The 22,273-nt window shown below is 37.4% G+C and overlaps 1 protein-coding gene across 1 annotated transcript; it reads left to right on the top strand.

Annotated features, from left to right (window-relative positions):
* The first annotated feature begins 1,095 nt into the window (after positions 1–1,095).
* Positions 1,096–3,928, top strand: neurod6b (neuronal differentiation 6b). Its single transcript, XM_084411980.1, has 2 exons — positions 1,096–1,223; positions 2,394–3,928. Exon 2 carries the CDS (start codon positions 2,399–2,401, stop codon positions 3,365–3,367), a length of 969 nt encoding a protein of 322 aa, XP_084268106.1. The 5' UTR covers positions 1,096–1,223; positions 2,394–2,398; the 3' UTR covers positions 3,368–3,928.
* The last annotated feature ends 18,345 nt before the right edge of the window (positions 3,929–22,273 follow it).

Genomic DNA, 22,273 nt, shown 5'->3' with positions numbered 1-22,273 from the left:
AGTTCACTCAACTTCAGTGGTTGAAGTTGTGCCAACTCATTTTTTGAAAGTTCACTGAAGCTATTGGTTTCAGTTAAGTAGGCCTATGCCTTTCTCAGTAAGTACATCTAACTAGTCATTATGAGTTTGTTGAAAGTTGAATAGGGGGTTGAGTGAACTTTAAGAAATACTGTTTTAGTATGCTAAATACTATTTTTTGAATAAATAATGGTTTCATAAGGAACATTCTAAATGTGAAGAAAAGAAAAGAAAAGCATACATCATTTTCAGCCAATGACTTTATTAAAAACACATATCTTGCCCCAATCTGATGATGATGAAAAATATTACCTCTTCTCTTGAGAACAGTTTGTTCAACATTTCAGTTAAAATCTGCCTTCATCATATGATTCTTGTCTCTCACAGTGATTTTATTGTGTTCACCTTATTATGTTTACCTATAATAAATATTGCACAAAGATGAATTCTTGTTCATAGACATTGTGACAACTTGCCTTATAGGGTGAGTTCAGGTTGATATGGACACTTTTTACAATTATAATAATGACTGAGAAAAAGTTTCCCATTCACCCCTAAATACAGTCTCTAAAAGTCACAGTTCTGACACCAAAGCGAGGGTTTGATAGGCTGCACATGACAGCACAATGAATTAATTATTTGCTGTTTACCAATTGAATGCTCCTTAACATTTATATGCACGCAGGCTATTATTCATATTTACTGTAGGCGCAGAGATTTGATGTAATATCTGAGCATTTATTATCCATCAGACGACTCTAACATGCATAGTGAAGACATCTCAACTGATTTGCTCTTGCCTGCAGCATCCGTCGCCCTATAATCAAATACACGCTTCACTTTAAAGTCTAAATCATTTAGTCGTTTCTACACTGGTATTGCCGCAGCAATACTGGCATTAATCTCTTCTTTTTTTTACCCGGAGTTTTTTGACGGTAAATGAGAGCCTCCCGGTGCCCATTACCGTGCGCACCAGATGATGAGAGCGGAATGAAGGTCCCCGGAGACTGCATCACGTGACCAACAAAACGTCAGTGGCAGATGGCATGGGTACCAGCGCTGGTGCCTGGCATGGGTGTCATTTCTCTGTGAAAGAGAGAGAGGGAGATTAAAGGAATTCATACAGCTCCACATCAAGCACATGGGAGGCAGCTCTGAACGTCGCAAGGAATTTGAACATGCGAGCTGAAAACTGAACGAAACAGGTGAGCCGTTGAAACCAGTCTGATTTAGAGCTTCAGTTTTTGGCATGAATGTGTTATCGTTGTGTTTATTGTAAAAAAAAAAAAAAAAAAAAAAAAAAAACGCTTAGCTCCAGTCTTTGCTACCTTATTTGTGTTGGTATACGACAGGCAATGTGCGTAATGCTGCCATGGTTTTGAGTTCACCCAGGATTGTTCTTGCTATATATTTAATTGTTGTTTGTCTGAGTAGGGCAGTACAGGGAGTAACATCGCCAGATTAACCAATTAGAAATGAGCTACAGGAGTGAAATCTCTATCATACATGACCACCACCCTCCTGAGCTGACAATAGAAGCTGTAAATCTGTGTGAAAAACGTTTACAGAACAACACATTTGTGTTGATTAAGTATAATTTCACGTCTGGTTAGTAAGTTGATTTGTGATCATGTTAATGAATGTTAAAATGACAAAACGTGCATCATCTGAATCAGCAGGTTATCATTTGATTTGACATAAAACATCAACACAAAATGTATATGCTTAAAACTAAAAATAAACTAGAAATATGATTCATGATCATGATGCGTACATTGGAATATTTTCCAATTGTCTTGCACTCAAAAATTGAACAAAATAAACATCATCCAGGCCTATAGATTTGAGTGACAAACACATTCTGATGGGTTTTTTATTTATTTTTATTTTTTAGCCTTCTATATTTGTTAACTGTTTTGAATGAAAATGCTGATCATTTCAAAGGACATTTTGGGATGGCAAAAAAAATGTAATCATGTTACCACGTTAATGCACAAAGTAGAAAATATAGTGGGATAGATTGTAAAAATGCCACTCTTTTTTACTTGACAGGTGTTTACACCGTTTAGGGATAAGTTGTACATTTCGAAACTAATTTGTAGCAGACATCTGAAACACATTTTGAAACATTTTTACATGCATATTGGACCAGCATAGTCTCGTTATGGCTTTAGTAAAAAAAAAAAAAAATCACGTTATATAATCTATGTTATAAAACAAAACGTAAGAGGCTCTTCAACAGCTAACCACTGACCATATTTAGTCGTAAATAAAACATTTGTTTTGAATACTTTAGTAACCCATGGGTAGTTAGGCTTCCGGGTATTTGACGTCAAGACTGTTTTATTTTGTTGTTCATTTTTGTTGTTATACAGGGACGATGCTAACCGTACCATTTGAAGACCCAGACATGATGCGCGAGTCTCAGTTTGGTGCGACATTCACGCGTCAAGAAGACGCGCGGACACTCAATAGCGCCGAGCTCAAGGAGGCAGAGGACGACAACACGGACAGGGAAGAGGAGGAGGAGGAGGAGGAGAGAGAGGAGGACGAGAACGATCACCCGAAGAAGAAAGGCGCGCGTAAAAAGAAATTCTCCGAAGGACGCGGCGAACGTGTCAAAGTGCGCCGCCAAGAAGCGAACGCGCGCGAGCGCAGCCGCATGCACGGCCTCAACGACGCGCTCGAGAGCCTGCGCAAAGTCGTGCCGTGCTACTCCAAAACGCAAAAACTCTCCAAGATCGAGACTCTGAGGCTGGCCAAGAATTACATATGGGCTCTATCTGAGACTCTGAGCGCGGGGAAGAGGCCTGACCTGCTCGCGTTCGTGCAGACCCTGTGCAAGGGCTTGTCGCAGCCCACCACCAACTTGGTCGCGGGTTGCTTGCAGCTGAACTCCAGAAATTTCCTCACAGATCACAACGGGGACGTGTCGTTCTCGGGCAGGCCTCAGTATGATTCTCTGTACCCGTACCCGAACGCTGCTGAGATGGCCACGCCCACCGGCCTCAGCTCTGGGACCCGGGACAGCGTCAAACCGTTCCGGCCCTACAACTATTACGCGTCCTACGAGTCCTATTACGACAGCGCCTCTCCGGAGAGCAGCAGCCCTCGTTTCGAAGGCCAAATGAGTCCTCCGATTAATTACAACGGGATTTTCTCGCTTAAAAAACACGAGGACCAAGTCGAGTACAGTAAGAACTGCCATTATGGGATGAGATACTGTAACGTTCCCGGCCGGGGCTCCATGTACCGCGTTTCCCCAGACAGCCATTTTCCTTATGACTTACATCCCCGCAGCCAATCGTTCCAGAGCCAGGACGAATTAAATACTGGTTTCCATAATTAAAAGCGAGCATAGGGGTTGGACGCCAGCTACACTAATCTGTTAATTAATTAGGGCGTGTTGCTGATTGTTTTGCTTTGTTTTTGGCACGTTTGATTTCATCATAAAATACTGTAAAATCAATTCTATTTATTTCAGACTGCATAGGTTGCTCATGCATCGACGCAGGCTGTGGTAGGCCTATTACAATCAATTAATCGAAAAACAAAAATTCTTGTCTCGTATATACTGTGGAAATGGATTTATTTGCGTGTTACATGAAACACCGAATCATGATAGCAATAATGGAACTATGCAACACAGTATATTATCGTGCAGACATGTAAATAGCCTTATTGTGTGAATTTGATTATTTATCGACATCTGTGTCTTTGAACTATATACTCCCCCACCCTTTTGACTGATTTCGCTTCATGTAAACAAGAAAACTATTGTGATTTTGCAACGTGGAAATGTTTTTCCTATTTATTTTGTTGACAGAGGAGCATCTCGGGTCTTGTGAATGATGTGAACTTGAGGGGCTCGTGCACTTCGATCGGCTTGTGGAAATAAATCTTAAATGTGATCAACTGTGTTTATGCTCTTTCTTGAGGAAGTCACCTAAAAGATCAACACGCAGCATTAATAGACGTGTTTGAAAATATTAGACCACATTTGCCTACTATTATGTAAAAGCAGAATACAATTCGGCATCAGATCTGTAATCTCGACATTTACGTTTTAAATGTATTATTAATAATTTAATAATGTATAAATGTATTAAGTTATCAGATTCATATCTGATAATAACAGGGAAAATAAAAACGAATGTACAAATGAAAGAATTCAAAAATGTAAAGAAAGCTTGTCTTTAAAAGTGGCTAGTTTAGTAAATAGGCTACAGAAAAAAAAAATAACGTTCTTAATATTCTCAGTTTATATTGCAATCAACTTTTACACTTGATAAATCCTCCACAGCACTAATGAGTCTGACATGTATGACAGCTGACAATCGGACCGAAAAACACTTGGCCGATATTTGTTGTTTGTAATGCTTTTTTTAAGTGAAGGTTAAGCAAAATACTTGAAATAATAAATATTCAATTAGCAATTGTTTGCATTTGGCCTTATGTTTATTCATATTTGGATATAAGTGCTCCACTGGGGTTTCAGCATGACCATGTTGAATTCATTATGACCTTTTACAAGCTTGTTAATAATGTATGTTAACCAAATAACGAACTTTAATGCAATTTATTATTGTTTAGATTATTTATTTATTATTGTTATTACCGTAATTATTATAAATAAGATATTAGATAAAACATCGAATGAATTTACATGTTTGCAGCTGTCCTACAGATTTTTTCAGATCAACAAGGTATTTTCAGATGTCGGAAAACACAAGTCGGGAGATAACAGTTGCTGTATGTCGATTTAAAATTGAAATTATATATTTTTATTCTAGTTTTTGAGTACATATTTTTTAAATGATTATGTAAGATTTTTCGAACACATTTTCAAAGTTTGTTTCGCAGTTTGTGAAACGAAGAGACGGAATTCAAGATCACTGAAACAAGATCAGTGATTAATTCTGTGATTCTTCTTTATTATTATTATTATTATTATATTGCTACATTTACTTCATATAATATTATTATTAAATTCCTCTCTTTTTGAGAGTCAATAGTTCTCGATGGCGGACAGAATTGACTCAATGCCAGAGTTTGACCGACAGTCACACAAACCGCTTTTTATACGTATCCGACCATTAAAATATTTAATAGATAAAACGGCAATTGCAAATGTGTTATTTATTTAGAAATAAATGTAGAAATAAAATGTAAAATTCAATTTTTCAGAAACCGAGCATTTCTGTTTTACAGTCTAATCTGTTCGCGACAAATTTTAGATTTACAGCCATTTAAAGTTTCTATATCTTACAGTTTATCAGATAGCCTACACGTGAAAATTAAACACGACGTTAAACATTTATGAATACTTTGATTTAGATTTTTTTTTTTTTTCAGTCAAGCATAAAATATAGCCTGTAGCCTACTGAAGTTTTAAACCATATACGTAAACATCGTTTGTATATTTGGTTGTAAAAAAAAATAAAAAAATAAAATAAAATAAAATTGCTGAGAAGGAAAATGAAACCCATGCTGGTTTTTGCTCCTGTGACATCAACTTGTCCTGCTCTTATAGTGTGAAAATGTGTCTCTGTGTTTGGCATGTGAATCTCTGGAGCTGGAAACCTCCAGGCCAATGACACCATCCTTCCTCTCACACTCATCCTCTCCTTCAGTCAGCCTCTGACAGCTGCTCCCTGACAGGAGGAGTGTGTGTGCAAAGTGTGTGTGAGAGAGAGAGAGGTCTGCAGGCAAACAGTCTCGGGGGTGAAGGTCTCAATGCTTGGCATGCATTTGCTCTCCTTTGACTGAGAGGTTAACCGTGAATGTGCCCTGTCTCTCTCTCTCTCTCTCTCATAGGAGAATATAGAGGTAAAGTATAGCAGCATATGGCATATTCTGTGTGGGTGGCAGAGCTGGGGGCGTCAGTCTGGCTTTTATATGGACACAGTTTTCACATTCATATATTCTTATAGTCCATGCGACCCATATTAAAATGCTATTCATAATGTATGCAACACATGCATATATAACACATACAATCAACTTATTCTAAGTGAATCAATTAACGAGTGGCTCATAATTGCACCCTATGGCTTAATTGTCAATATGTCACAAGTAAATATGAATAGCATTTACAATAAATTACATTGCTTCATGAAAATATACAGTCTGTGAGATGCAAGGTAAGACAAGCAAACAGATGGATGGATGGATGGATGGATGGATGGATGGATAGATAGATAGATAGATAGATAGATAGATAGATAGATAGATAGATAGATAGATAGATAGATAGATAGATAGATAGATAGATAGATAGATAGATAGATAGTTTTATTGTTAAATTGAATACAATAATGTATTTTATTAGTATAACATGTATTTTTATTTATTTTTATTATTACGTGGTCATAACAGAATTAGTCTCTGCTCAATTCACAAAATAACTCTTGGAAAAAAACATTTGTGAGTAAAAAAAAAAGAAAGAGAAAATAATTTTAAATGGTTTGTTTGTGTATTTTGCCGAATATAATGAAATGAAAAGAAATAGAATTCCAGTCCTGATAAATAGCAATTATTTAAATGGACAAACAGTGTCTTGAATGGTTAAAGGGCACAATTCCTCTGAGTTTGGCATTGCCTAAGATAAATAGCCTGTTAGAAATAATCTTGGTGATTAAAAGTGAAAAATGCTCTGCCCCCACAATGGTGATTTACCACCTTAAACTTTGGCTGCAGAAGTGAATAATAATTCCCAGAGAGAGAGAGAGAGAGAGAGAGAGAGAGAGAGAGAGAGAGGGAAAAGGACAGCTCTAGTCACATCGTCAACCCTCCCCAAATTTCCAGCCTTCCCCGGGACACAGATGGCATGGGACACAAAACTCTCCCTATTAAATTCCTAATAATCATTTCTCTTGTGGAATGGTGTGAGAGACTGGGGAGGGGAGGGGTGAGGCCGAGGGATCTGCTGTTTTAATTAGATGCTTTAAGGAGCAGAGGCGGTGTGGGAAGCAGTGCATTCTGGGAGTGATGGGTGCAGGGCTGCCATAAAATGACACCACAGCAGAAGCCAGAAGCTCATTTGCATGTCAGATTGGCATCGGATTGGCACGAGGCCTGGGCACTGGGAAACACTTCTGAACTCAGCAGTCAGAGGTCTGAGGAGGAGAGAAAGACTGCAATTATGTTCCAGTGTGTGAGAGTCTATTTCGGAGAAATGAGAACAAAAATTATGTAACAGTATTGCATGATAGGCTACTATTTTTTTTTAAAGCATATACGCATTAAGAAGACTCATTCCAAAACAAATATTCATACAGACCTTGACTGATTAATGTGATTGTGTTGTCGTCATACAATGCCTACACAAATGTGCTGCTTGTGTGTGTGTGCGCGCGCGCAGGCCTATATTAGTGCATTCAAATCAATTAATCGCGATTAATCGCATCTAACATACAAGTTCGTTTATGTAATGTGTGTGTGTGTGTGTGTATATATAACAAAAACACTTATATTAATCGATTTGACAGCCCTAATTAATATTTAAAATGTTTAATAAATAATTTTATATTGTTTTATATAATATTTATATCAATAATAACAATAATACAAAGTATTTTAAGACTAAACATATTTTTGTTAAATTTTAATAGATAACATAACACTGGCAGACAAGAATCGTGTAATTAAATATTTTTCATTACAAAAAAAAAGAAAAGAAAAACATTTTAAGATGACACAATTATCATACAACAAATTAAACACGTTATACATTTGTGAATACTTAGCATTTTTGTTTATTATTCAGTCAGGGATAAAAATATAGCCTGTGCTGAAGTTGTAAACATCGTTTGTAGGCCTATATTTGGTTGTAAAATAAAATAAAATAGAATAGAATAAATATATATATATATTTATGCACACACACATAGCATTATGATAGCAAATAATAGCATTTACACTCTACACAGGGCAAACTTTACAGATCTAGTTTCATACAGAATGAAGTTTCAATTTCATAGGAATGAACATGATACAGCCATTGATTAAACATGTATGAGTTCCCGTCATTTATATAAATCATAAGTTTATTGGAGCCCCAGAAAGACTAATAAGAGACATATTTAACTTCCATTAGTAAAAAGTGATGGCAGATCATTTATAATAGTGTGGTCCTTGCTGAGAGGCTGAACGCTATTAAAGAGTTCATCTCGAAGAACTTCATATATTGACACTTGTACAAAGTCACGATTTAATTACAGCACAAGAGAATGCAGAACAGACAAAGGCTTTAACAGACCTGTGTGCGTAACATGCCCGAGGCATAATAAAGGCTACAGTTAAAAGTGTGTTTTCCTCTTCTTACCATCAGCTATTTGAAATAAAAGTGTTTTTAAAGCCTCGGCACAGAAAATAATCCTACATTAAATGAACATTAAACTGAGCAGCTTTCCATGTGTCAGATTTCTCCATGTCTGTGCTGTTTGTCTGTGAGCTAATGGGACACGTTCCAACTGCCATTACCCAGAAACACACCTGCTGTTCACAACTGATACCAAAATCTAAAATAAATCAGGCTGTGTGGAGTTGAGTGGAAAATAAAATCTAAACTGCTCGAGTGTGAAACTTCTGCCAGCATCACAATCATTTTAAACTGTTCAAACGAAACTCTGCCTAAATCTCAGAAAGAAAATGTAGCCTACAAAAGCTCTCACTTGGGCGGTATACTATGTGGAATTGAGAAACTCTTGTCATTAGCGCCACCGGTGGCCGTTAGGTGAACTGCAGCCAGCCACTGATTGCTCGTGAGCGTGCACATGTAACGTCCGAGAGACTGAATGGAAGGCCCCTATATACGCTATTCTCTTAAGAAGAAAAAAGAAGTTGAAAATACCTTTGCAGCAATATAGCCAACTGTTAACAATCATTGCTATCTGCGTGCTGACTGCTTTCCTGACAATAACAAAATAATCACACAACAAAATTGACAGCGGTCAGAAAATGGAAGTTAAGAAAACATCTGATCATATAGCGATGTGGATATGTTTCCACCAGCCCTGCTCTTCACCTGCATCATGCCGAAGATGATGATGAGGTAGGCTAATTAAAATTAGCTACACTTTTATGATAGTTTGAATAGGCTAGCCTATAGGCTACATAGGCCTATTTGAGACTAGGCTATAGACTATATCGACCTGGCAGATTAGTTTGAATGAATCCATTTTCTTTGCATGACACATTGACATTATGCACAGAATGGCTCTTTCGGAAGAATGGAAGAGAGGATATCGGGACCGCGTGTAAACGTCACATCCTTTTGATTTTGAAAACATCCGAGTCCCTCACTTAAAAAAAACAAGTCTACAGACTTTCATAGGAAACTTAGGAAGACGGGGAAGATCTCGTTTTTTAAAGTTACAACCTGTTCACACTTTGGCAATAAACCAAAGTGATTAATAGCCTACATAAAATTTCTAACAGCCCTTTTAAGGTTCATATTAGTGAATAAAGTGTGTATGCCTATTTGCCTAATTTTTTTTTTTTTTAGTGTCGCCTAATAATGCAAACAATTTGTGTTTTATTGTTAACCTTTATTTTACCAGCCAAGTCACTTAAAGCTGCAGTCCATAGTTTTTCCTCTGTCACCATCTCTGTTCGAAATCTGCAATTGCAGTTATTCGCGGAATTATATAACTTTACGTGGGTTGTGCTTCGGCACGGCACAGCGCGGATGAATCCAATGTTTTGAGGAGAATGTGCGGCTGTCAGTCACCGCGCCATGTGGATACTGTCATTCGCAATCACAGATTCTACTTTTTGGAAGTATGACCAACATAATTATTTTCACTAGAAAATGTCATCTGAACAATCCACTTTTGTTCTGAGTCTGACCAACTAAGGGAAAATAAGCATTGCAGTAAATCTAACGATCACTTATCATATCACGTCAAACTGTGCAAATTATACTTTGTTCTCAAACTGTTAATGTTAACAACATCAGCATTGAGTGACTACATTTAATGCCCCAATATTTATCCTTGTTTTCGCATGGTCCCGGTTGCAGTCTCTTTTTTTCTGTAGCCACTCCGAAGTCCGACGTCTTTTACATTTTACAACGGGGTGAATCTCCAGTTGTCACTGGTGATTGTCATTTGAACCTTTCTGGATCCGCCATCAAATTGATAAGTTTATATCAAGTGCTGTGAGAAAAGGCTATAAATCTCCACCACCAACATCCTCACACGCCTATTAGCCGAGACTCCTTCTTTATGTGTACAGATGTGACGTAATGACGCAAAGACATGCTCGAATTTCCCACGGAAATCCACCAGTACCACTGGAATTAAAAACATGATTACATACCGTTTTGAATCGAGCTAAGGGAAGCAGAGAGTTTTGAACACTGGCTGGTTATGTACCTGCTCAAATTTTTTATTTTGGATCATTTTTAACCCCAAAAAGTTATGGACTGCAGCTTTATTTCCCTAGGAATCAAACCCATGATGACCTTAGCGTTGCATGCACCAATGCTCTACTGTTTGAGATGCAGGAAAGCACACACATATGTTGTGATAAAAACACTTCCTTCCTAGTAGTTTTTTAAATGCAGAGATTGAAATAAATGACTCCAATTTCAATGACTTTAGTAGCACATTCCAATCATTTGGAGCAGCAAAACCAAAAGCAGAGCGACCATAAACAGTTTTTCTTTCCCTAGGGATAATCAAAAGGATATGATTAGATGATCGGGTTGAATATGTACTAACATGTGATTTGGGTAATAGACCTAACAGGACTATAAATAAAAATACACCAGTGTATTTCCCGTCTAATATGTAATGACATCCAATTTAAAAGGGAATATGAACATTGTATATATACAGGAATATTGTATATTGTCTCTGTTGATTCATTTTGCATAGCCAGGACCACTTACAATTGATTTAAAAAGTTAATATTTTGTTGTATATTCTATGGCAGTGAAAATTCGAATGTGTCGGTTACATAAGACAAAAACCTTGAAAACAATCCATGCATTCATTTCATAGCCTCTTAGTAAACAACACACCGGCAGGGTGAATTCATGAAGACTGGGGCGTTTGCCCCGGAGGCTGCAAGTAGCCAAATATTTTCAAGGTGGAGGTGTACTTGACCCCGGGCTCCTGGAGCTTCAACACCAGATGTGTGATTGTGTGTTTACACTGCTGTTCGCTGAACTATGAACTGTTGAAGCGGCTCATTCAAAGTCATTCGCTGTTTTGTATTTCATGCTTCTCTCACACATGATCACACAATGCGTCTTGCATTACGTGTATTTCTATAGAGCTGTAAAAATATTGTAAGATGCTGTATGGCATGGCTTCAAAACAACATTCACAAAGGCTGCGGAGCTTTGTGACACGCTTCATACTGGGCATCTTTTGATGTACATCTAATATGCAAATTTATTCTGCACTATTGGGTTTTTACAAGCAAATGCAATGTTTACATTTCACACAAATTCAACAACAATGCATTGCGTGGCTGTTTTACACAATTTAAATTATTATACTTGCATTCAAAATGACTTACAAATGAGGAATGTGATTTGTCATAAGGAGAAGATGGAGATATAAGTGTGACAAGACAGCAGTACAAAGAAGGTGCTATACTGTTAGGTTTATTTTTATTAATTTTATTTTTTTAGTTTTAAGTAACATTATTAGCCCTGGTAAAATGTGCATTTATTACTAATTTTATTTTAGTTCCCAAGTTTCTAAAAGAAAATTTAGTTTTCATTTGCCTGTTTATAAGACGCACTGATGTGGAAAGAAGAATCATATGGGTTTGAAATGACATGAGGGTGAGTATACAGTAAATGACAGATTTTTCATTTTTGGATGCTCTATTGCTTTAAAGTACACATGTGGCCTAAACAGTACATTGATTTTTTGACAGTCACATTTCACCCTCTGTCCTCCTGTCCTGCACGCCGTTCTGTTGTTCAGCTCATGATGTTCCTCTGTTCCACCTGTCCACCGGGACAGCCCTGTTCTCCAGGACTCCGCCCCTGTCTCTTCCCGTCCTGCGATTGGACGGAAGTGAGCTATCTGACTGCTGAGGGGGGGTAAAACTTGGTTCTCATCCAACAAAGTGTCATTGGGGACACGCATGGCCTGCTGGAGGCAGAGACTCGGGCGCTAATGGGGCCCGCAGCAGCACCTGGGGATTTTGCAGAGAGGGCTGGAGGAGGAATTCAGAATGCCTCGGTAACCAGAAGGACTGTTTCCTCCTTTCACTTTTTTGCTACCTTACTATCGAAATGCCATGGTGTGGTAGTCTGCAATCTGTCATGTTTGTTTGTCATTAGTTGTTGGTTGACAGTTTGGTTTTGGATAGATAGATAGATAGATAGATAGATAGATAGATAGATAGATAGATAGATAGATAGATAGATAGATAGATAGATAGATAGATAGATAGATAGATAGATAGATAGATAGATAGATATACGGTAAATTATTGGATAGATGGATGGATGGATAGATAGATAGATAGATAGATAGATAGATAGATAGATAGATAGATAGATAGATAGATAGATAGATAGATAGATAGATAGATAGATAGATAGATATACGGTAAATTATTGGATAAATTATTGGATAGATAGATAGATAGATATATGGTAAATTATTGGATAGATAGATAGATAGATATACGGTAAATTATTGGATAGATGGATGGATGGATGGATGAATGGACGGACGGACGGAGGGACGGACAGACACAGATAGATCAGACATACAGACAGACAGATAGATAGATAGATAGATAGAAATCATATAACATAAACCCCAATTATATCATATTGGATTGATTTATTTTATGCAGGTGGCATAATGAACATGAACTCAATAACAGCTCCACATAGACTAAGTATAATTCTTCTTTCTCTCTGTAAACTTCTTTCGACAAACTTGTGAAAAGGATCTCAAATATGAAGCACATATGTTCACCTAAACCGGATAAGACTATATTTACATGAGCAAAGAAAACGTTTATTATTTCATTAAAAGCTTGTTTGAAAAAAAAAAGAAAAAAAATCAGTATGAGAGAGAGAGAGAGAGAGAGAGATAGAGAGAGAGAGAGAGAGAGTGGTAAACAGGCAGGGCAGGTGTTGACGATGCTAATGAAACGGATGACAGATGGCGAGTTTCTCCGTCGCTCACTGTGCGGATAATGGATGAAGGTAATCAAATTCCTCTGTGGCTCTGTGACTTTCCTCACAACTTTCCCATCAATAGTGCCATCAAACGCCAGCGCCGCACCTCACGGCTGTCACAAGAACCCTGTAAAACTCCACGCAGCCTTAATGCAAAAGATCTTTTAAAAATTAAAGGTCCGTTCAAACAGGACTTTTTTTTGCATCTGTTTTACCGTGTAAACGCATGCTAGACATATATTTGATCATTGTTTGCGACACACCTCGAGGTTTTTTTTTTCTTTTTTTTTATCGTCTCGCATCAGAAGCGCTGTGTTTTAAAGACAGAACCTCCATTCTGTTGTTTTCAAACACAAGAAGCTGCATCTGACGAAATCTCTGGACTCCTCCTTTCCATTAATGTGCACAAACACAGAAAGATGCATGGTAGCATATGCTATATAAAAAGCGATTTATAAAATATATGCCTAGTTCAGTTAAGAGGCCATAGAGACATTAGTTTACATGTCAGGGACTAGTGGAAAGATGGCATTTAGTGAAGAATTTGTCTTAATTATGCAGCAACCCTAAGATACTCTTTATTAATATTATAGTGCAAGATCTGCTGTAGCCTATACGAAGTTGGAAGTAAATATTATTTATTTTTTAATTTTTTTAATTTATGATTCAACATCTTCTGAGAAATAAGCATTGTAGAGAATTAATGTAAAAACGAAAACCGTAAAAACGCAAAACCAAGAAAAGAATTGGAAGCTTGTCTCCAAATCCCACAGAAATGCTGCCTGTTAGTTGTTGACTGATTGGGCAGCAGGACAGCTGCCTTTGGTTTGAGACACAGCCAAAATTCACAATAAAGCAGCCTCTTGTACCTTATTGCTTAATTATACTGATTCCACATTTGATTACAGGTTTTAAGATTTGCTGACATGTGTAGAGAAAAACACACTCCTCTAAAGTGCCACTTATGGCAACAAAAAAAAAAAAAGCACCAATATAAACAAAGAATTTGGTTTCCATACTTATAATGTGGGCCACTGACATAAAATACACAAATAAACTCTATGTTTAAAAAAAGACAACAGCAACACATGAACGCATATACATACGTGGAGAAGAATAGGTTAGTGAGACATTTTCACAGGTCTGTCTGATAAAACAGATTTTCTCTTGTCAATCTAGCTTAGAGTAACAAGGTGCTAATTACGGCAGATGAATTTCCAGGGCGGAAAAACATATTGGATCTAAAAAGTGTAATTCCTTGTGTGGGAGGGGATGGTGTCAAATTGTGCATTTGTTTCATTTCTTTCGATTTATTTATTCATTCCTTTCTTTGTTTTCTGATTTCTAGGTGAGATGGATCTGTTCTTTTGTGCTGGAATTAATTAAATCGTTGGTTAAAGAGTAGTCTAGCAACTCTAGGCCCTAAGAGAAGAACATAAACATGTAGGCTAATTATTAGCAATAGTCACTATATGGGTTTAGTACATTGAGCAAAGCCCTAACTCAAAATATTAAACTGTTTGTGCTCCGAGCATGTTTCAAAATGTCGATGAGAGATAAAAAGCAGAAAAATATAAAATAAAATAAAAATTCTCAGAGATGTGACCAAACTTAAGTTCCGGGACTAGTCTTGCTTAGCCAGACCTTCAGACTGACAGCAGAAGGTCTGGACTCCAAAGCAGTTTTTATTGGCCAAGAACCATCTGACTGACGTGTTTAGAGGCATGAAAATGTAACGTCGATGTCCCAACATTAACAGACCGGTGTGGACGTATTCTTGGACGTATTTTAAAGAGTCTATGTTGCGAACTTTACATACTTTTAAATAATGGATTTAAAAAAATCCAGCGTTTAGTTAGTCCTGATAAGCGCTCATTGTCACAGTTGTAAACACGACAGCATTCTTTTTCCATGAGGGGGTTTGGCATCACGGCATCTTTGTTTCCAGGCGGACCGTTAACCCTAAAACTGGCAATGGGATCTGGGTGTAACATAGTTTTTGTCGTCTTTTTTGGGGCGTAAGAATGATTTTTCATCAAATCCTTTTATCATTTATCACAGCCTGGTCTGTCTTGAGTATGCTGGTCACATGATTTGTTTAAAAAAAATTGTGATTAATTAGTCAGCCTGACCTAAATCCAACATGGCTGCCAGTGGTGCAGGACATTCAGATTTTGAGATAAGTAAATATATATTTAACTTACTTTTCTTTTGAAAAAATAATACTAACACTGCTAACATTAATTATGAACATTGTCTTAAGGTGCTGAAAAAGAATGTTTGAAATATATGTTACACCTGAGTCACCTTGCCACTTTTGGATATAAAAAAGGGATTCACTTTGTATTCATTTTTGTAACAATCGTTGTATTCTGAGGTTGTTGTTTTTTTTTTTTACAAATTATAAAATGTACAGGTTAAACTGATACAGCCTGTCTGTCTTGAGTATGCTGGTCACATGATTTGCTTCAAGTTATCTGTGATCAATTAGTCAGCCTGACCTAAATCCAACATTTTTTACCATTTTACCAATTTTTGTTTACCATTTTTATGGTAACGCAAGGTCCGATTTCAAAACGGGTTTCACAGGCTGAATCTTGAGTTTGTAAGCTTTCCAATGATATATAATATGTCAACATTATATGAGTTGAAGTATAGGATATAATTGTTTTAAACATGCAATGGCAGTTACAGTTATAGATTTGGTCCTTTTTTTATACCCTAAACAGGCAATGTGATCTGGGAGTCACAACTCATAAAATCCAAAATACATAACATTTTTCAAAAATTCTTTTGGATATGATTTACTTAAGTCCAGATGATATAGAAAATGACATGAAATTATTTGTTGCTTATCATTTTCTACTCTTGCCTGTTTAAGGGTTAAAAAACGTGACTCACACGTCTTCTGGAAATCCTGTAGAAATCAACCAATCAGATCCTATTATCCCTGTATCCTATTTTGAGTGCCATATGCATCAGGCGTTTATTCAGCGGTCCGTGGGTGTGACGTCTGAGGCTGGGACACACCGAGCCGACGGTCAGCCGTAGGGCAATGTCGTGCCGTATTTGAGTGTCCGTCGGCTTAGTTTTTCCGGTGTGTTCCCAGTTGGCTTAGTCGGATGGCGTCTGTTCACAACCAGAATCCCCTAGAAACACCTTAGCAACCACCTAAAACACCCTAGCTTGAGTTTTGCAATGGAAAGCACAAATCTAAGATCAGACATACCACTGTAGTTTAAGGTAAGTCGCTACTGGTTGCTAAAACCCTTGGTTTTTCATGGTCAATTTTGAGATTTTTGTACCAAAACATGTCTTCTTTCAGACTAGAGGAAAGAAAAAAATCCCATAAATACACTTTTATGTGTTGAATTTATTACACCTCTTCTATTTGCATCTTTAGATTTAAATTGCAATAAATATCTTTAAAGGCTGTTTTCTCAAAATGATCTCTACCTCATTTTGAAGGTTTTTACAGAGGGGTCTATTCATGTATCATTCTATTATATAACATTTTATTCCTAAAATGATGGTGATCTTTTTATGGCTGTTGACAGTGGAGAGATATCTAAAAACCTTCTTTAACTCTCTTAATATGTCAAAATAATAATAAACTAGAATTTTGAACCTGGTGCTTTATCCATTGTTCAGATTTCTTTTCTGGAAATGTGTGCAATATTAGTGCATATTCAATTAGATAATGCATAATTTACATATTGAAACATAACATTTCAGAAAACTTGTAAAATAAAAATAGTAATACAAAACAATTGTCTTAATGTACTGCGATTAATCACGTGGAGAACTATGGTGATATCTATTAGTCACAGTTTTAACCTTATTCACCTGTGGTGTTTTGCCTTAAGAGTTGATGCCGTCCAGGGCCATTGCCATAGAAATGTGAACCTGCTTTTATTATTTATGCGTTTTAATGGCCTCTTTGTGCTTTGCAAACAAACTTATAGGCTAATGGAAGCAAGGGCATATGGTTTTACATGCATAAAAAAACAATCACATTTGCACATAAGAGTGCTCATCCACGCATGCACCCTCCGATGTTAATGTATAGATATAGTTTGATGATGGCGATGGCGCCGGTTGATCCGCGTACGGCTCAGAGAGCTCTGATATCCTCGGGCACCGCTGCCAATCTGCCAGTCGGTATCGTCACACCTTACTGCCTTTAAAGATTGCCCTGCAGAGACAGCAGGGAACGCTGAACAGCCGGGCAGCCCTGGAGAGTTACGAGGTGGGAGCCATGCCAAGACGTGCCCACCAGAGAGAGAGAGAGAAAGAGGGGGTGAGGGAGGTATCCATCCACAGCTATCATGAAGGACAGAGAGGGGGAATTTTAACAGAATCGACACGGATCCTACATGTACCTGCACAGCCAATCAATTCTCAGAGTCTTCGCGACGATGCTGCGTGAGATATATGCGCAAACATGCAGGCCCGCGCCGCCGTAATCCACAGAAATGGCAATGGAAGACAGAATGTAAATGAGGCTGTTATTGCACAGTCGCGTTCATCAAACTGAGCTGGAGAGACTTCAATGGCCCTGATGAATATGCATGCAAATTTGTTAATTAAGTTAATTATTCTGCTGAAAATTCATTTGTCTTCCCAAGGACATTTCTGCAATGATTTTAACATGTTTCTACCATTAGTCATGCACAGTGCAGTTTAAAATCACTTTGTCCACTCTATTTATTTATTTATTTCTCCAAAAGTTTCACTCCCAGTGGGGGACAGTGTGCAAAACCTCCGAGGTCGGCAGGGGTTACGCATATGTGTGCATGTGTTTAAGAAAAGCAAGTTGGTGGTAGCATAAGTTTAAGAGGTCAAGTTTAAGAGGTTTCGAAAAACACGGCATGCCAGAACAAAATGCTTCTGTCTTGATCCATATAAGAAAAAGCATGAAGAACATGTGTCCCAATTCATATACTTATGCACTATTCTATGCCGTTTTAGATAGTGTGAGTAGTGTGAAAATTCCAAATACTTGAATGATGCACTTAATTCACTGAAAAAATGAAGTGTGGAATGTTGGACACTTTATGCATTCAACTGTCGCAGCTTCAATAGAGTGGGGCAGGGATGACGTATTTGTTGTAGGCCGACACGGAAGTTAGCATCACCCTGGTTCACTCGACAAAAACCCAATAGTATTCATCCATTGCCTTTTGTATTATTGCAGAAAATAAGCTCTGTGACCAACAAAAAGCGTAAATAATACAATCGGCAGAAGTCAAAAGCTAAACTTCACCACAGTCACGTGACTTCATCTTCGTCTTTAAAAAACATTTTCCCTGAAAGTTCAAGTTAGAATACAGTAGTTTGCTAGAGCGTGATTATAAACACAATGAAAGCGGACTAGTGAGTAATATCTAATACTCAATGAGTTTACTTAAAGGGTTAGTTCACCCAAAAATGAAAATTCTGTCAATTCTCTCATGTTGTTCCAACCCCGTAAGACTTTCGTTCATCTTCGGGACACAAATTAAGATATTTTAAATTAAATCTGAGAGCTGTCTCACTCCTTCATAGGCTTCTCTGTAATTAAAAATTGCCGGCCCAGAAAGTTAGTAAAGGCAATGTTTAAAATAGTCCAAGTGACTACAGTGGCTCAACCATAAGTTTATCAAGCGACGAGAATACTTTTTGTGCAAAAAAAATAAATAAAACTAAAATAACGACTTTATTCAACTACTCATTTCTTCTGTGTGGGCCTCTGAGTGAGTTCACGTAGTGTAACAGCGCAGCGCTTCTGGGTTGTACGTCAGAACGTAGGCTCACTATTGGCCAGCATCACATGCATCACACACCAAAATTTGGACTAAACTAACCCTAACCCTAACCCTTGGGACTAAACCTTTAATACTAGATGAGTTTACCTGGGGTGCGTTTCCCGTACAACGACGTAACTCACTGCTTAACTACCACAGTATGATGCATCGTTGAAGAAATCAACTAGCTAGTCACTACTGTGATATGAAAACCGTATTACGAAAACCGCATTGTTGCAAATTGGTTGTTAAACCACGTTGGTTAATGCAGGTGGTGGAGTAATAACTGCTTTTAATGAATCTGTTTGAGATAGAATTAACGATACATGTTTTGCTATAAAATTACGAACATGGCATCTGAGGACTATTTCTCATCTTTCTCAGTTATTTTGCATTATTTCCAGATTCAATCATAGGCTCGTTCTTACGTAGAGCACGTTCGCACATGCGCGGTATTCAAAAACGACACTTTAAATCTCTTGACAAGCTAAAAGACTAAATGGCATTTGTATGTATTCTAAATAAAAGATATAGATTGTACTGAATGTCATCTTGCATATTTGGCTCAAGATAAGGATTTATTAAGTCCACATGTCATGCAAACTAGAATCTATGCTTCTAACCACAGGTCGAGAGCTGTCCTTCCGAACACACAACTTTGCGATGCTGTTTGCGAATGTTCGTTGGAACCAAGGGGGTAATCCATCAGCCGGAAACCGAAGCTTCCCCGGGCGCCGCCATTGATTAGCAGACCATCACCTGCTGTTAGCATTTCATTGACTCCCATTCATTTTGGCATCACTTTGACAGCGAATAACTTTACATCTGAGGCGTTTAAAGACTCCATTTGTCCATTATTTATTTCTAAAGAAACATGAAAATGTATAAAAGGCTCCATTACCTTGTATCTTACGTTATGGCCCCGTAGAAGCAGTTTTTGTAAAAATAGGCTAACGATTGCGTCATAACCACGCGACTCTCTGTCGCACAGTAGAGAAATTACCGTATGGACAGGAGGAGAAGCTCGCGGGCAATCGGGGGGACGTGGAGGCAAAATGACAAAATAATTAATCAGAATACTTAGCAAAAGTTGCTCCTGCTCCAAGCTCATGGACACCTCCTATTCACACTCTCCGTCTCTTGCAAGTTTCGGAGGGGAATGATTCAGATTTCTCTTGGCACAGCTACTAGAAGACAGACGGGTTGCTCACGTCACATCTACGTCGTCAAGCTCAGTTTGAGTCTGCGCAGTACGCTCAGCCATCAGGAAGTGAGTGCTTCTAATTGACTTCACTTTTCTCCGTTGAATCCAATGGGGTCGCTGTGTCCATTTCTTTTACTGTCTATGGTTGGAACGATGGTTTCGGGAAACACCGACTCGTTGAACTATGCTGATAACGATGGAACTTGCGAACATAGTTGGCCAACGATTCTTTTGGGAAACTCACCCCTGTTCGGCTGATGTCCCTGACAACCTCCCATTTAGCAACTTGTTAGCAACCACCTTTATGTAAATGCTTTTAAAAAATCACCAGAGGGTATTACTGATGTATTTTATATTGTAGAATATTACCTGTGAAAATATCTTGAACTTGTGTTCACCACAGACCTTATTTCAAGCATTTAACCAAAAAAAAAACCAATTGACTTTGGTCAATGGAACTAAAATGCTTACTCATTTCCGGGTTTTGCCCAACAAAAATACTACTGCTTTGCTACTGCAAACTATAATGCGATATATTACATAATACATTTCCATATATGGGAAACTAGTGCTTATATTTTTTTATATACACTGCAATATACGCATTGACCATGTATGGCTATATATTCATACATATAAAATATGTATAAATGAAGACAAAAATAGCTTTACATGTAATATTCACAAAATGTTATCCTTTATTGTGTACATATATTGCACATAGGCCTACATGTTCCCATATAAATGTGAATGTATGTTCACACATGTTTACACACACACACACACACACACACACACACACACACACACACACACACACACACACACACACACACACACACACACATTCACGGAATGAGTTACAACAGATTTCTAGTTCCCAGCATGCTTTGCTTCTGACTGTTAAAGGAGAGAAAATATTAAAATTAAGTGTTATTTAATGTGTTTCGCTCAATATTAATAGGGGGAGATCTGTTAGTGTTTAATGTTCTATTATTTTGGAATTTAAAAGGTTTTCTGGTATGTCTGAGTTTTTGTGCTGAAGAGTAGAGCCTGTGGTTCGGTTGATGATTGGCCAAACACCATTAAGACTGTAATGTAAAGTAATGTCTGTGCGCTCCTCAGCACAGTGATAGTCTCATGGCTGAATATTTTAGTGCATGCAGGTGTGCTTGTGCTTATGTTAACTAGCTTGAATATATGAAACATTTATAGTGTAAATTATTAAAAGGAAAAAAAAGAACATTTTATATTTCTCTATAAATGTGTGTTTATGGTGCATGAGTAAATATATCTGCAATATATTACACATGCTGTACCATATCTGATCACATATACATCTGTATATTATGAAGTGTATTACTGAATATAAAATTACAAACATTATGATATAGTAAATATTGTCACATATTTTTCAATATATGAAAAGCGGCAATTCCTCATGTATTATATTGTAATATATTAACACAATATATTATTCTGTGTTAAACCATTTAATATATTGATCATTCATATATAGGGAAATATATTTTCTTTTCATAAGGGAGGAGGGAGGGCTGGGACTATCAGACTCTGATGTTGAATGACAAAATAGCCTTATAAAATTCATACATTCGGATGAGTACATAGTGCATAAGTGTGTCATTTGATTTTAACTTATACTTCCTTCAATTACAGTATAGGCCTCTATGGGCTTTTTTCACCTGCTATATGTGTTCCAGGAGAAAATCGTAAGTCCAAACATATTTAATGTCCATAGCACAAATGGTGCAGGACGAGTTTTAAGTCCCGGAGCGTTAGGGGTTTGTTCAAATCCACCCTAAGTACGCCTCAGCAAGCGCTAATAAATTAGACGGTTCTGGTTATAATGAGGAAGAGATTAGTATAAAAATCCTTTAGAGAACAGATGTCTATCGGCTTCAATCAATGCCACACCTGGTTATTAAAATGCATCGTTTCATAAGCAAGACCTTTGAGTGAGCAGAGAATAATTCCTTTGATATTTAGAAGAGAAGAGTTTTGTTTTAGTAAGATGACTCTCTAATTCTCTGTTCTGGCAGCTAAATGAAAATCATGTAAATAAAGAGTTGTTGCTGTTAC

This window comes from Rutilus rutilus, assembly GCF_951802725.1.
Source record: "Rutilus rutilus genome assembly, chromosome: 6".
Taxonomy (NCBI): domain Eukaryota; kingdom Metazoa; phylum Chordata; class Actinopteri; order Cypriniformes; family Leuciscidae; genus Rutilus; species Rutilus rutilus.
Note: the sequence above shows the minus strand (reverse complement) of the source record. Positions and strands in the feature narration are given on the sequence as shown.